At 43.7% G+C, this 16,906-nt stretch overlaps 1 protein-coding gene across 3 annotated transcripts in view; it reads left to right on the top strand.

The window, feature by feature from the left end:
- Nucleotides 1–12,423, top strand: part of LOC149312752 (rho GTPase-activating protein 7-like) — a 270,354-nt gene extending 257,931 nt beyond the window's left edge. For all 3 annotated transcript variants that reach the window (XM_089525291.1, XM_089525292.1, XM_089525293.1), the window contains 6 exons: nt 1,379–1,592; nt 2,642–2,756; nt 3,616–3,834; nt 5,971–6,188; nt 6,636–6,809; nt 7,652–12,423. In XM_089525291.1, coding sequence (XP_089381417.1) covers nt 1,379–1,592; nt 2,642–2,756; nt 3,616–3,834; nt 5,971–6,188; nt 6,636–6,809; nt 7,652–7,772 — 1,061 coding nt within the window. In that variant the 3' untranslated portion in view covers nt 7,773–12,423. The remainder of the gene's footprint in view (nt 1–1,378; nt 1,593–2,641; nt 2,757–3,615; nt 3,835–5,970; nt 6,189–6,635; nt 6,810–7,651) is intronic.
- Nucleotides 12,424–16,906: the final 4,483 nt, after the last annotated feature.

Below are 16,906 nucleotides of genomic sequence, written 5' to 3'. Positions count from 1 at the left end.
GGGCTCACCCTATTTGCGGATTTTCCACATTCGCAGAAGTCTTGTTCCCCTAACCCACGTGAATGGGAAGGGACGGCTGTATATATGGATTGGGGCATTAATCCAACACTGATATTAGAAAAAGGAATAGAATGACTTCCCTCTGAGCCCTCTTACACAGAGAACGGGGGGAAGAGAGACTTCATTACAACATAGCACCCATTCTTCCTGAGTTAAGGTGGGCCAAGTTGGAGGATTTGGGAGGAGCCTTTGCCACAAATTTACTGTGAATTGGCAAGAATATTCTACCAGGGTCCTTCAGCCTGTCCATGTCTTGCCTGTTGAAGGGAAGAAGGAATTGCCTTGTGCCTTTTTTTAAGGCATACATGCCTCCCCAAGAGGAGCTTGCCACACAGTTTGGAAACCAGTGCAATAGTCTCTTGGATGCCACTTGCAATTTTCTTCCATATACATACACACGTGTGTATGCAGGTGTTTAATCATTTCAGTTTTATTCACAGCTATTCATTTTTATACATGGTCCCTAAATGTGTGTGCATGCGCTCCTGCACATGTGTGTATAAGTTGGTGCTGTGATTTTGTGTGCAATAATTATTTGCTTGTTTGTTTTTCTGGTATTTTCATTTTTAATGTTGGCTTTCCATATTATTAAATTCTGTATTTAATTCCCCCCCTCATGTTTGTCACATTCCCAATTCTCTTTGATAATTAGCAACAAAATGGATCAGTCTCTCATAGTTTTCTCCAACTATGCAGGGCTTTTTTTTTTTAAAGTCAAGAATTTGTCCTGACCACTCTTTCTTCTGTTTTTAAGCCCAGAGTTGTGTGATTTATAGCCACCTTCCATTCCTAAAAAATTGTCCACTGAAGCAATGCTTTCTGCTTATTGAAGGTCCGTCTGGATATTTTGTGGTGCCAAAGTTGGGAATAGTTTAAGGGCTATTTATTTTAATTGCCTCCATGATTGAGGAATTGGTGTGCATGAATTCTTTTGCAGCCCAAACTAGCAGAGCTTACTCTTTGTGTATCCGTCACCACCCATGTTCATAAAATGGAGAAGCCCCCATCTAATTTAATGGTCCTTTTTTGCAGGTCTGCAAAAGTGTGTGGCTCTCAAAATTAAATTCTAAATTTAACTCTGGAATATTTGGAGCTTTGTTGAGTCTCTTGCTAGGCAGGAAATACCTGAGGGCAGTTAAGCTGTTGACCAAAAAAATTCAAAAACCTTCATTTGCCATGAATGGTATGCAGTGCGCTGAAGGAAATCACTGCAGACTGGAGTCAAAAATAGTTAAAACTAGAGTTTGCTTTGGGATGCATTCATGCTATATGTGTGGAAAATCAATGAGTTGATGAGAGGATTACTAATCTTCTGCAGATGTGCCAAAGGACCAGCGTCTCCAGGCAATCAAGGCAGCCATTATGCTTCTACCAGATGAGAACAGAGAGGTCCTACAGATCCTCCTATATTTTTTGAGTGACGTCACGGCTGCTGTGAAGGAAAACCAGATGACGCCAACAAACCTTGCTGTGTGCTTAGCACCTTCTCTTTTCCACTTGAACACCCTGAAGAGGGAAAATTCCTCACCAAGGCAAGTCTCATCCTGTTGGCCTTGCTGTTGAAGTACTTAAAATATTCTTTCTTTTTAAATGTTTGGAATTCCCCTTCAAAACCAAAATCACTCTAGCATTTGTGTAAATGGTCTCCATTGAACAGCATTGTGAGTAATAAAACAGCAGTAATTATAACTGTAAGAGTTAGTATTGTGTAGTGGTTTTAACATTGGACTACAGTTGTGGTGATCAGAGTTCAATTCCCTGCTCAGCCATGGAAATTCAATGAGTGACTTGTGGTGAGTCACACCCTCATTCCCAGACAACCCACCACCACCACCACCGATAGATTCACCTTAAGGTCGCAATAAGTCAGAAAGGATTTGAAGGCACACAACAAAAACAATTATAACTATGATAATCATTCATAAATTTATACCATTGCTTGATTTGATAAGAGGTGAACATGCATGTATGAAAATCCTATGTTCATTCATAACAGACCTTGGAAAGTCTTAGAAAAAATATATTTTTGGACTACTACTTCTCAACCCACCCAATCAGCACAAGTGGGAATCATAGTCCAAAAAGTAACAGTTTCAAGTTATGGATGCTCTTTTACAGTATACGGATGTAGCACTATGATTCCATTTTAACTACCATGAATCCTATAGAATACTGGGGTTTGTAGTTTGGTGAGGTGATAGCATTTGCTGAAGCACAAGAGCTCTCCGAATAAGCAATCTAAATACTCCTTCCTAATCTCAGATTCCAGGATTCCATAGGTTGGAGCTATGGCAGTTAATGTGGAATCATAGCATTATAATTGTATAATGGGAAATCATAAGCTCCTGGTCTTGACATTCTATTTTAAATGACGGAAAGTACTGAATAATTTTATTTGTTTGTTCAAGGGACTTATCTATCACCTCTCAGCCCACCAGCCCCAAATTAAGATGCAAATTGCATTTAAATAGAGTTCCTAAGACTTTCAGATTTCTATATTCATATAAGGGAGTATCTTGGGCCAGCAATACATTGTACCCAGCCTTTCCACTAACCATTAATTAAATTTGTGTTTTAATAGGGTGATGCAGAGGAAGCAGAGTCTAGGAAAACCTGATCAGAAAGATTTAAATGAGAATTTGGCTGCCACACAAGGCCTGGGACACATGATTGCTGAATGCAAGAAGCTGTTCCAGGTGACTTTTCCACTATAAATCTATTTCTATTAATATCTTGCATTGAACTCTTTGCTCTGTTCTTGACATCATAGTGCCCCATTGGGCAGCTAGTGGGACACGATTGAAAGGGCAGGACCAGTCCAGACATTGAGCAGAAGGGAGCAGATGGTGGATGGGGCTGACAGCCACTCGGATGTTCGCCAAACTAGTCTACTTCATGCAGCTTGTTCAGAACCCCCAAGCCTGAGCTGTAAAAGACTAAGAAGCTATATTATCCATCCAGTAGCCCTTGAAGGACCGCAGCTCCCATTGCACCTGCTCCAGAAAATAAAATTCCCCCAAACACCCTCTAGGAGACATGGAACATTCTCACCATATTGTTGGGCCTTCCTGGGCCTCTAGAAGGCATTTTGGGTCATTAAATGGCTTTTTTTTTAATTTGCAAAAAATTGTTTTGATCCCTATAGGGTACATAGGGGCTCTGGGCATAGTGGAAATACTCTTCACTGCCCTGGAGGGACCTTAGCACCATAAAAATAACCCTGGGGTCCATAGTTTTCCCACTCCAGTCCTAAACCATCTCGTTGCCCTCTAGTGAGAACATTGCCCCTTCACTGTCCAAGGAAGATTCAACTATCAGTTTAATTGAAATCTTCTAAGTGGAACTCAGGGCATCTTGTTCTTTACCTCAGACATACAAAATACGATACTTCCCAAGCAACAGATTTAGGCCAGCAATTATCAGTGAACACATTGCCTAGAGTCTCCAACAGCACAAATAAAATATTCTAAATGTCTGAGATAATGTCATCAGTTGTGAATCTCTGACTGTTTTCTCCCTCTTGTACCTCTTCCCACTGAACTCCTCAATTCTTAGATCCCTGAAGAAATGAGCAGATGTCGTAATTCTTATACAGAACAAGATCTTAGACCTCTGAGCTTGGAGGAACTGGGGAAGGCTCATAACTCCGAGCCTGCAGACTATCGATCCTACATCCAGGACTGTATGGATGATTTGCTCAAGGAGATTAAAGATAAATTTAAAGGCTGGGTCAGCTGTTCCACCTCCGAGCAAGCTGAGCTTGCCTGCAAGAAGGTACTTGGGCATAATTTCAAGATTGTTGTTAGGTATTAGTAATGCATAAAGGCACTTTGTATAGAGTGGGGAAAATGAAAGAAAAGGAAACCACCCTGGACATGCATTTTGAAGAAGGGAAACGGTAATGGCCTTAAGCTTGGAAAAAAGATTACATGTAAATAATGACTCATTGGAGCTCTTCCCAAAAGTGAAAAATATGGCACAAACTGAGCTGAAATCACATTTGCTGATTTGGTTACCAGCAAAATGTTACACTGGAGGCAATGTTTAAATCATTTAAAATTATTACTCAGTAAAATGTTCATGAGTCAAAAAGTTGTATGCAAATCAGTGGAAAGGCAGTATGGAATTTAAACTCTTTGCCAGCATATATCAGGGCCATTGGTTGAAATACTATATAATCAGAAGTTTTCAGGTAACAATAATCTGTTCTGATAAGTGCAATAAGCATTCAGAAAGCAACACTCTCAGCCTTGTTCCAGTGCTACCACCACTGCGTTTGTTCTCCTTCCAGATACAAATTTTGTGGTGGCAACAGCTGAGAAAAAAGAAAGTTGCAGGAAGGATGAAGTTGTCAAATGTGTTCCACAAGTGTCATAGCTTATACATTTGAACAGTAAATCTCGGATGTCATCTATGGTTTTTCTTATACTGTACCTTCTGCAGCATGGAGATCTTTTCACACTATATGCTAACCAGTGCATGACACCTTCATTTATTTTAGACTTTTCTATTTTACTTCCTTTAAAAAACTGAAGAAAGAGTTGAAGATGGTTAATGGCAGGGTACCACATTACAGGGGTGGGATGTGGCCATTGCTTCTCCAAATGAGAATTTTGCCCCCCACCCCAGGAAATTTTCTTTCAGGCCCAAAGTTCCTAGAATTGACTAGAATGGGGCTTTCAAAATCATCCGCACCTAGAATTTTTATACTTACTGTGTTAGCATTTCCTTTGTAATTTGCCTGTTCCTTTGGATACGTAAACTGTATTTCTAAATGATCAACAGAAGTTTTAACTTACTGCAGTGCTAGAAATATGGGGACTGAAAGGAAATCTTGTGGGAAGGGATTCTTATTTAAAGGCCTCTGTAGCTAACCCCTGCGGTAGATACTGTATTGCTTGCACCTCAGAGGTGTTTTTATGCCTGTTCTTTCCTATAAAAGTCCTCCCAAACATATCTTCTTCTGATTTTAAAAAATCGAAGAGTTACCTCCAGAGTGGAAAAATGACTTCTACATAAGATGTAGCCCCAGATCCCCCTATTTTGTTACACATTTGTTTATTTTTCTCAAAACCAGAAGTGGACTTTCATCTACTTCACACAATTGCCGTATTGTGAACCGCTTTGATCAAGAAGGAAAAGCGATATACAAATAAAGCTTTTATTTATATTATTTATTATTATACTTCGAAGTTTGTGGCATGGTTAGAGGAAGGTGGTGTTTTGGCAGCCCATGGAAACCCCGGAAGAAACCTGGAAGAATTGCCTATTCTCTGAATTATGATATAGTTTAGAGGGTGGGCAAGTGTGCCAGACTCAAAACCCATTTTTATGTCACCCAATCCTCTAGGGACCACATAGATTACCAAAAAGCAAAATGAAAATAGCCTTGCAACCCATTTAAAAGATGAAATGTCACACTTGGAAACTTCCAGGAGCACCCATTCATTTGCTTTTTTCCCCTCTTTTGGGGGGGGGGGGCAGAAAAGGCTCTGGAGATTCTGAAGGGGCTGAGGACCACAAAACCCTCCTTTTTGCCACATGTTGGGCCATGCTTTGCTCATTCCTAGATATAGAGGATTCTAAACTTGTGGTTTGGGTTTATCATGTACAGTATTGGCTTCTTCATTTTATTTACATAGAGAATTTCACCTTGCACTAATCATGCACCCTACCCTTTTTAATCTGGTCATTGTTGGGTCACTTTATGAATTATGCTTGCCAACCATAAATTTTACCATTGTATCAGAAGGGGTAGAGATGAAATGCCAGCTAGATCCTCCATTTTATTTTCAACTTGGCTCAATTCAGAAGGTAGTCTTTAAAGGTTAACAGTATCAAAGAGTTGTTGAATTAAGATTATTAACTGTACTAGAGCATAACTCAGATCCCCATGGCAATGTTTTTTAGGTTTGTGAGGGCCCACCCCTCCGGTTGTGGAAATCCACTGTTGAAATCCCTGCAACACCTGAAGAGGTCTTAAGCCGTATACTTAAGGAACAGCATCTTTGGGATGAAGATCTTTTAGATGCAAAAGTGATTGAGACTTTGGACAGCCAAACGGATGTTTACCAATATGTGCAAAACAGTATGGCGCCACACCCTGCCAGAGACTATGTAGTCCTCAGGTAAACCTACAAATTTGTAATAAAACAGAAAGAAGAACTTGCTCAAAAATAACAATCTTCACACATATATTGAGTCATCTTTTTCTTTAATATTTGTAACCCCTTCCCACCTTGAACTGATATCTGCATCCATGCGATCTTTCACTGGCCAACACCCAGTTAGTGACATATGCATGCTAAGTTGTGCAGACAACATTGCACATTGAGGATTCTAGTTGCACATTGCATTTGTGCATTGTTGTTTGCACAATGGCACCCACTCACTGATATGTGTTGTTTAAATCTGACACAGTGTATCTCTGCATGCAGATATTTATTCTACACTGGTGAGATGTTGGACTTCAACCACATTTTGTTTAATATATTTTTACTTGCTGCTTATCATGACTAAAGATAGCCAAAAAAATCCTTCCCCTACCTTTATAAAATTCTGCTTGTTTTCAACAGGACTTGGAGGAAAAACTTATCTAAGGGAGCTTGTGCACTTTTAAGCTCCTCAGTGGACCATGGCCATGCTCCAGTTCTTGGTGTCAGAGTAAATGTGCTCCTGTCCAGGTATCTCATTGAACCCTGTGGCCTGGGAAAATCCAAACTCACCTATATGTGCAGAATTGATTTAAGGTAAACTTTTTCTTCATTTATTCTCTTCTTCTATTATGTGTGAGCGCTTGTCCAGCCCTCTATATTTATTGCCATGTCACATGACAGTTTGCAGTGCCGACTAGTGCCATATTGGCTGTCTTTCCCCTTCCTCTTGCGTATGTTGAGAACAGAGGTGGGATCATGTGCCCTCATCCAGGTGTCATTGAATTACAACTTCCAGAAACCCTAGCATAAGCAGTGGTAAGAGCACTGGGAGTTGCAGTACAATGACATCTGAAGGGCCACACTATCATGTAGAAAGATAACTAACCAGTGGTGATAGGTGTCTGCACTACTACAGTGCGCCCGCATCGTACGCGGGCACCTTTTACATGGCTTCCAGCTTATGCTGGAAGTCCTGTGCCATTCAATGAATGGTGTGCGCAACCACAGCACTCACACCACCACATGCATGAGCCCCATTATTCTTAATGGGACTTGAGCATAGGCGGAACTTGCCTTACGTGGTGGAGTCCGGAACAGATCCCTGCATAAGGCAAGGGACCACTGTATATTTCCTGATTTACAGTTGCTCTGGATTTTTTTAACAAAAATATTTATTTATTTATTTATTTATTTATTTATTTATTTATTTATTTATTTATCTATCTATCTATCTATCTTGCATGCATGTTTTACTCATACTTGCACAGTGTCATGGGATTTTGTAAAAGTCATTGCTGTAAAAAATGTGATTCCCTTGTTAGAATTCCATTTTTCCTCTGATATAGACTCCTGCTTTGGGAATGCTTGTTTGATTTTTGTCCCTTCAAATAAAGGCAATTATTACCAGCTTCATTTGCTCTGTTTCTTTAAAACAGGGGCCATAAGCCTGACTGGTACACAAAGGCTTTTGGACACATGTGTGCAACAGACGTGGTTAAGATCAGAGACTCTTTCATTAATCAGAATCTTGAGGCTAAAGAAGGAAAATCCAGGTGACAACCGAAGCAAACCAACATTTCACTGGCATACACAGATATTTTCAGGAACTGTTGATTGTGTGCCCCAGAAAGGATCACAGTGTGGCCTGTTAAGGCTTGTCCTGAAGGAGGAGTGTTTGGTTTGACATTCTCACTCAAATGTCTGTGGCAGTACCATACATTTTAAAGCTGCTTCCTGTTGGTGTTAGGCCTATAGTGTAGGCCTTGACTGGAATATATTGGATGGTGCAACTAAAACAAAGAAGTAATGTTATACATGTGTGTGTTTAAACAGTGTGAATTGCTTCTGAGAAGCAAAACTCTTAATATTTCTGGAATATAGTAGAAAGGATTCATTCGTATATAATGTTAGCTTTATGTGTATATCTGTGTGCCATTTCTTGAGGGACCATTTCATCCACTAGATTTGTTGGCACTCATCAGTGGGTTCTTGCTAAAGTAAGTGAAGGAAGGTTTGCATGGAAGTAGAAGTATGAATTGCTGAACAGAGTATTAGAAAACAGAACAGTAAGTATCAGTGTCTGGCACACTTGGAAGCAATTGGAAAGACTTTAACATGTGAAGGAGATGTTCCATTAGAACCCTTGACCACGAAAAGCTTCAGATCTTCACTCTTAGGTTCTGTATTTCTCATTTATTTCAAAAAAGGAAAATGGAGACTTCCTTGATATGGCAAAGAAGAAAAAAGGCAGAACACCTAATGCTGATGTGACTGACTTAATTTTTAAAATGCCCAATGCATTTCAACATATTTCTTTTGCAGTGGCAGTAGTTCTGTATGTGCACAAATATGAAAGCTTCCTGAGCAATTACAACCAGACAGATACGAGCTCATTACTGCAGGAAGCTAACAGTCATTCACAACTTCCCCATGGGTCCACTTATATAAAATATCTATTTGCCATGCTCAGGCTTCATGTTTTTTGGTGTTCATTTAAAATATCTTGAATATACAGGTGTACCTCAGTTAACAAAGTAGATATATTCCTAAACATTTGGTTCAAAAGGCAGATATAACATAGAAAGAAGAGGGATAGGTTTTTAACACCAGAGCAAAATATAAAGGAAATAAACAAAAACATTAATCTTCTACAGACCGGCTGAAGGCCTTTCCCAAAACACAGGAATATCTATTTTTGACTTTCTTTAACCACATACATCTCACTGTGGCTCACTACATGAGCAAAGATTTCTGAGGCTTCTGCTGAAAGAGGATGAATCACTAAAAGCTTGAACATTAAGGGTTGTCCTATACTTTGCTTACTGAACTGGGAGTGGGTTTTGAGAGTCCACTACAACCACTTCCTATCTCTATGTCTCTCTCCACCAGTTAATCTACTGTATACTATATAGTGTGCCCTTGGTATCCAGTGGGGTTTGGTTCCAGGATCCCCATGGATACCAAAATCTGTGGCTGCTCAATGGTATATTAAAATGGTGTCCCTCACATAAAATGGCAAAATCAAGGTTTGCTTTTGGGAATTTATATTTTTTTTAATATTTTCAAGCTGTGGATGGTTGAATCCATGGATAAGGAATCCGTGGATACCAAGGGCTAACTATAAATTTTTTTTTAGTTCCAGTAAACCTTTGTTGGCATCCTAAAGTCTCCTGTCTGATCCACCTCTTGGGCTGGTGCCACTGGGAGATTTTCTCCTCCTTTGAATGGGAAAGAGCCCACTTCCAGGCATCTGTGTCCAAAAGCCTTCATAAAAAGAAGATTCACTCTCAGAGTGAATCTAACTTGTTACCTGAGGTATGCCTGTATGCTTCAAACACTGAACATGCCGAAAGTGACAGCACCAAGAATTTTAGTTGTCTTAGTGAGAATGACTGAGAACTATGGCCCTTGGGAAAAAATACATACAGGGTTGAGTCTCCTTTATCAGTGCTCCAAAATCCTCAGTTGTCCATATGGGTGGTTGAGATAGTGAACCTTTGCTTTCTGATGGCTCAGTGTAAACAAACTTTGTTCATGTACAAAATTATTTAAAATGTTATGTGTAAAATTACTTTTGGACTACGTGTATAAGGTATATACGAAACATAAATGAATTTCTTGTTTAGACTTGGACCCCATCTCCAAAGTATTTCATTTTGTATATATGAATATTCCAAAATCCAAAACACTTTTCTGGCCCCAAACTTTTTGGATAAGGGAGACTGAACCTGTATTTTGAAAAACAGTGGGCCTTCTTTTTCATTGTGTCTGATGTTTGGCTCTCTTTTCAACGCACCTAATAAATGGCTGCTGTTTACTGTATAGTTCAGCACCTGCTAAAGTAACAAACAGGAATCTTATTAAAGTCATCTTTCTGAATGCCTCTCATAGGAATAAACAGAAAACAAGTGACACAAGAATAGAAGTGAAGCTGCTTTCAGTAATTCAAATATAGCACTGGATATTGTCATAACTGGAGGATTATAGAGTTCAAAAAAGTGTAATGGTTGTTGTTGGGAATCTAAAGGTATATTCCAGTCTACTATAACCATATAACCTCACTTCCTCACATGGTTTGAGCAGAAACTTCCAAAATATTCAGAGATTCTGAAGCTTTTTTTTTTAATGTTGTTCGTTGCCATCAGATTATGTGGCACAATGTGAAAAACTGCAAGTTAGGATGAACAGAGGCTTCAAAGGATGGAACATTCCATTGTGCAGGTCACTAGTTTTCAAAGGAAAACCCCAGACCTGTCAACTATTAATATGTGCTACATCAGCCAGGATAGCAATAAGAAGTTATTAATGATATCTGGTCAGATATTTGTAGAATTATGCTGCTGTTATTGTTTTATCACTTTGAAACTGTAGATTGTCAAGTGTTTCCAGAAAAATCAATTTTTAAAAAACAAAAATACATGCAACAAAAGATTTCCAACATAATATAATGTGCAGTGCGTATTAGTAAGGAACCCCAAAAGTCTTTGGTGGGGTGCAGGAGACATCCTTTTGGCCACAGAATGTTACCATTTAAAAAAATAGCACAACGTGGGAATGAAGAGTGGGCTACTGGTCTCTTCCTGATCATTTGAGACTATTCTTCAGCAGCAACTAAATATTTGGTTATTATGATATAAAGTAAGCATAACACTTGATCTTAAAATAACACTGTGGTCTTGCCGTTCAGTGGGTAATATGTGCCCAAAAGCAGGACCTTGACTGTGGCTGTGAATCTTGTCTTCCCATGTCCAAAACCCCACATGGCACTCCTGTATAAGGATCGTGCTTCAGTGTAAAGATGCAGTATTAGTGTAGAGATGCACTGAACCAGTGTGAGTAAAGTGTGAATGTAATGTGGGCAGTGATTGGTTTGTGTATTTGTATGAAGCAAATCTGTAGTTGCTCTTGTTGGAGGACTCTGTCCCTTCAAACCCTGCCTTTTTGTCATCCCTGCTCTTCTCCCTGCAGCCAGAGATGACTGCTGAGATACCGTCTTGTACCAAAGATAGTGTGAAAAGTTGGACATATAGTTCCATCTTGCTGACTCACATAAAGAAGTGTGCAACCTTGAAGTTGCCACTTTCCCCTACCTTCAGGCAGAGGCATGGCTGGAACCAGCCCTTTGTTACCATTTTCAGTGTTACTTAAGTGTATATATAGTATGTGTGATGAAGAATTGTGGTGTTTTAACACGTGGTGTAGAATTCTTAGCAATAGCACTCTTGCCTGTCCTATTTTCATGTCAGCATGTCTATTTGTGACCCTTGCCTTTCATGTGTTCCTCTGTGCTCATGCTCTCCTCTTTGTGTGTTACAGCACAACTTGTTTGCTCAGATCAGCTCAGGATTCAGGAGCAGGGAAACTTGCAATGAGGAACATAGGCCAGGCTAGGGCACTTCTTTGTATGTTGATCTACTCGCAGCTTAGCCAAGTTAATATTTTTTACTTACAGATCCCAAAATCCCTCTGTCATCATGCCTGGTGCCATACGGATGGATGGATGGATGGATGGATGGATGGATGGATGGATGGATTATAGGATTTGTGGTGAAAAAAAGTAGCATTGCAAAGTTTGGGTCCACTTGTTGTAAGAAATGTCATGGGGTAACATTCCCCATCTTGGCTCCTCTCTAGGGATTCTAGCTTCCCTATAACAATTTCAGAGATGAAGCCCTTTTCAAGAGACGCTACCCAGGAATCAGGATTGTTTCAGATGTGACTTGCAGACAAAATTGTACTAAATGCTATCCTTACAACAGTAGCCTAAAAACATTTATTGAGCAGCAAATCCATTGCGGTAGCTGTGAACCTCACTACCAGGCAAATTGTGTTAAGGATTGCACCATATAGTATTTCTCATCAATAGAGAAACTTTGTGTATTCTTTGTATACTTTTTACATGTTTAAATGTGTAAAAATATGTATGTTGTATATACCATCCTGTTGTAAACATGTATACTTGTTCACACTTTATTGTCCAAACATAGATAAAGCATGAAAGTAATTATTTAAAATATACTTGTATTTATACCTCAGATACTCTTGGGGGGCAGGCAGAATGTGTGTACCTCAAGTTGTCTATCCTTCCCTCCACCATGTAAATATGTTCTATACAGTTAAGGTCTAAGTAAAAGGAAAAAAGTTTATAACTTGCTATTATTATGTCTGTACAAAACATAATCAATAAATGCACTATTAAATGTTTACGTTTGTGAGACATTTGAATTCTGCTCCATTTTATATCACCTACACTTCCTAAATGCTCACAGATTACAATGTTTAAGCCAGGAAGAAGCAACAGGCCAGGAAATTGATCTATGGGCCAAATCTACCCTGCAGGCAGTGTCCAACCACAACGTTTTTTTCTAGTTGTATGAATAGAAAAGTTATAGAATCATTCTTATTAAAACATTTTTATTTAAGCAAACTTTTTAATGCTTAATCAGGAAAGATTTTTAATGTAGATATATACTTTAATCGTATTTTATAGTGTTTTAATGTACTGTTTTTATATTTATCTTTAACTTTTTGTGAACATTTTAATGTGTTATGGAAGCCACTTTGGGTCTCAGCCTAGGAGAAAGGTGACATATAAATAAAATAGTGAAGCATTTTCAGCACATGGCCATTCAGCCTCTGCTTAAAAACCTTCAAAGGAGATTCCACCACACTCTGAGGGAGCATGTTCCACTGTTGGACGGGAACATTGTTGGAAAGTTCTTCCTATGGTTTACATGGGATCTCTTTTCTTGTAGCTTGAATCCATTGCTCCACTGTCAAGATGACATCCCTTCAAATGTTTAAATACCTGTTATCTTTCCCTTCCCCAGGCTAAACATACCCAACTCCCTAAGCCAGGGGTAGGCAACCTGCGGCCCCATGAGGCCTTGGGACCGGCCCCAGCCCGGTCCTGCCGCCGATTGCCGCCGGGGCTGTTGGGGGGCAATTGTCTATAGAAGCCTCAGAAACATGCATTTATATTAACATTTTTTAAAAAATCAGCAAATTTTTTCACGTGTCCTCCATTTTTTAAAAAAAAGTGTCTTCCATTTGACAATTTTGTCCTACATTTGTCCTGATTTATTTATATATTTAATTTTTAAAAAATTATTTAATTATTTATTTTTTGGCTTCGGCCCCCAGTTGTCTGAGGGACAGCAACCCAGCCCCCGGCTCAAAAGGGTTGCCTACCCCTGCCCTAAGCCACTCTTCATAGGACATGTTTTCCAGACATTACACCATTTAGATCAACTTCATCTGGACATATTCCAACTTGTCCACATCCTTCTTGAATTGTGCTATTCCAGGTGCCACAATTCCAGGTGATGTCCAACCAAAGCAGAATAGAGTGGTACTATTACATCCCTCAGTCTAGACACTATACTCCTATTGATGCAGCCTAAAATCGCATTGGCTTTTTTAGCTGCCACATCATACTGTTGACTCATATTCAACTTGGCTACTAGGACTCCTAGATTCCTTCCACATGTACTGTTAAGCTAGGTGTCCTCCATCCTGTATCTATGTGTTTCATTTTTTTCTGCCTAGATGCAGTACATTATATTTCTCCCTGTTGAAATTCATTTTGTTCGTTTTGGCCCACCTTTTAAATCTGTTAAATTCAATTTGAATTCTAAACCTCTCCTCCGGAGTATTAGGTACCCCTCCTAATTTGGTGTCATCTGAAAATTTGATAAGCCTGCCCCCTAGTCCATCATACAGTAGGTCCTCCTTATACGCGGATTTGCCATGCGCGGATTTAAGCATACGCGCATGGCAAATCCGGGGATTTTGTCCCCAATGGCGGTGCGCGTGCACGCGCGCCGCCATTGGGGACAACTTCCCTCCCTCCCCTCTCCTCCCCTCTCCTCCCCCCAACTCTTTCCTTCCTTCCCTCCCTCCCTCCTTACTTACCTTTTTATCGCCGGGGGGCCCCGTCGCTGCTGCCGCCGCCACCGCCACCACCGCCTCAGCCGGAGCCGGGGGGAAGACCGGGTGGGGGTTTTGGAGGCCAAGAAGCCTCCAGCCTGCCACCCGGCCCTTCTGTGGCGGCGGCGGCGGCAGCAGAGCACCAGCGCCAGAGGCCTCTTCGGCCCCCACTCCGCCGCCGCCACCGCCAGCACCTCTCTGCAAGGGCCGGGAGGTGGGCTGGAGGCCTCTTGGTCTCCAGTCCGCCACTCGGCCCCTGCATCGAGGTGCAGGCGCCGGCGGAGTGGGGGCCGAAGAGGCCCCAGGCGCTCGGCCTCCTCCTCCTCGCCGCGGCGCCGCCACTGCTGACGGGGGAAAGGCCGGGCGCTGCTCCTGGAGGACTCCAGGAGCAGAGCCCGGCCTTTCCCCCGTCAGCCGTGGCGACGGAGGGGAGGCCTCTGGCGCTGGTCCTCCAGCGCCAGAGGCCTTCCCTCCGCGGCTACAGCCAGGGGAAAGGCCGGGCTCTGCTCCTTGAGGACTCCAGGAGCAGCGCCCGGCCTTTCCCCCGTCAGCCGTGGCGACGGAGGGGAGGCCTCTGGCGCTGGTCCTCCAGCGCCAGAGGCCTTCCCTCCGCGGCTACAGCCAGGGGAAAGGCCGGGCTCTGCTCCTGGAGTCCTCCAGGAGCGTCGCCCGGCCTTTTCCCCGTCAGCCGTGGCGACGGAGGGGAGGCCTCTGGCATTGGTCCTCCAGTGCCAGAGGCCTTCCCTCCGTGGCTACAGCCAGGGGAAAGGCCGGGCTCTGCTCCTTGAGGACTCCAGGAGCAGCGCCCGGCCTTTCCCCCGTCAGCCGTGGCGACAGAGGGGAGGCCTCTGGCGCTGGTCCTCCAGCGCCAGAGGCCTTCCCTCCGCGGCTACAGCCAGGGGAAAGGCCGGGCTCTGCTCCTGGAGTCCTCCAGGAGCGGCGCCCGGCCTTTTCCCCGTCAGCCGTGGCGACGGAGGGGAGGCCTCTGGCGCTGGTCCTCCAGCGCCAGAGGCCTTCCCTCCGCGGCTACAGCCAGGGGAAAGGCCGGGCTCTGCTCCTGGAGGACTCCAGGAGCGGCGCCCGGCCTTTTCCCCGTCAGCCGTGGCGACGGAGGGGAGGCCTCTGGAGCTGGTCCTCCAGTGCCAGAGGCCTTCCCTCCGCGGCTACAGCCAGGGGAAAGGCCGGGCTCTGCTCCTGGAGGACTCCAGGAGCAGCGCCCGGCCTTTCCCCCGTCAGCCGTGGCGACGGAGGGGAGGCCTCTGGCGCTGGTCCTCCAGCGCCAGAGGCCTTCCCTCCACGGCTACAGCCAGGGGAAAGGCCGGGCTCTGCTCCTGGAGAACTCCAGGAGCAGCGCCCGGCCTTTTCCCCGTCAGCCGTGGCGACGGAGGGGAGGCTTCTGGCGCTGGTCCTCCAGCGCCAGAGGCCTTCCCTCCGCGGCTACAGCCAGGGGAAAGGCCGGGCTCTGCTCCTGGAGGACTCCAGGAGCAGCGCCCGGCCTTTCCCCCGTCAGCCGTGGCGACGGAGGGGAGGCTTCTGGCGCTGGTCCTCCAGCGCCAGAGGCCTTCCCTCCGCGGCTACAGCCAGGGGAAAGGCCGGGCTCTGCTCCTGGAGGACTCCAGGAGCAGCGCCTGGCCTTTCCCCCATCAGCCGTGGCGGCGCCGCGGCGAGGAGGAGGAGGAGGAGGCCGAGCGCCTGGGGCCTCTTCGGCCCCCACTCCGCCGGCGCCTACACCTCGATGCAGGGGCCGAGTGGCGGACTGGAGACCAAGAGGCCTCCAGTCCACCCCCCGGCCCTTGCAGAGAGGTGCTGGCGGTGGCGGCGGCGGAGTGGGGGCCGAAGAGGCCTCTGGCGCTGGTGCTCCGCTGCCGCCGCCGCCGCCGCCACAGAAGGGCCGGGTGGCAGGCTGGAGGCTTCTTGGCCTCCAAAACCCCCACCCGGTCTTCCCCCCGGCTCCGGCTGAGGCGGTGGTGGCGGCGGCGGCGGCAGCAGCGACGGGGGCCCCCGGCGACGAAAAGATAAGTAAGGAAGGAGGGAGGGAGGGAGGGAAGGAAAGAAAGAGTTGGGGGGAGGAGAGGGGACGGAGGGAAGTTGTGTCCAATGGCGGCGCGCGTGCACGCGCGCCGCCATTGGGGACAACGGGACTTGAGCATACGCGGAATTTGGTATACGCGGGGGCGTCCGGAACGGATCCCCCGCGTATACCAAGGACGCACTGTACAAGTAACCGATAAAGATGTTGAATAGCACTGGGTCCAGAACTCTTGCATGTATATTGGTCTTTGCTTTATAAGACTACCTGGGTCTCCCTTTTATCCTACATATAGCACTATCCTGTCACATCAACAAAATACTTTCTCAATTGCCCAGGAATAAAATCAATAAGGTTGTGCATACAAGGTACAGGACTTTTTGACAATGAGTCTATTAATTACCCAGCAGTTGGCTTCCATTATAGTTTGGACAAGTCTTCAAGAAAACTTTGAAGGCACACCTGTTTTGTTTTTCTTAATTTTTGGCTTCTGATTTGATATCTATCCCCAGTTGTGTATTCTTTTACATTTGGTAATGTGGGCCACTCTAAAGATAATGTTAAGTAAGTCATAGTATATTTGAAGAAATTGACAGTTTACAGTTGACCCTTCTTATACATGGATTTTTTATACATGGTTTGAAAATGTTCCAAAAAAGTATAAATTTCAAATATCAAACCTTGATTTTCCCTTTTTTATAAGGGACACCATTTTGCTATGTCCTTATATTTA

This window comes from Sceloporus occidentalis, unplaced genomic scaffold (assembly GCF_023333645.1).
Source record: "Sceloporus occidentalis isolate IW3139 unplaced genomic scaffold, rSceOcc1.0.p SCAF_5, whole genome shotgun sequence".
In the NCBI taxonomy this organism is placed as follows: Eukaryota; Metazoa; Chordata; class Lepidosauria; order Squamata; family Phrynosomatidae; genus Sceloporus; species Sceloporus occidentalis.
The sequence above is the reverse complement of the archived record's forward strand: the minus strand, read 5'-3'. Positions and strand labels throughout refer to the sequence as shown.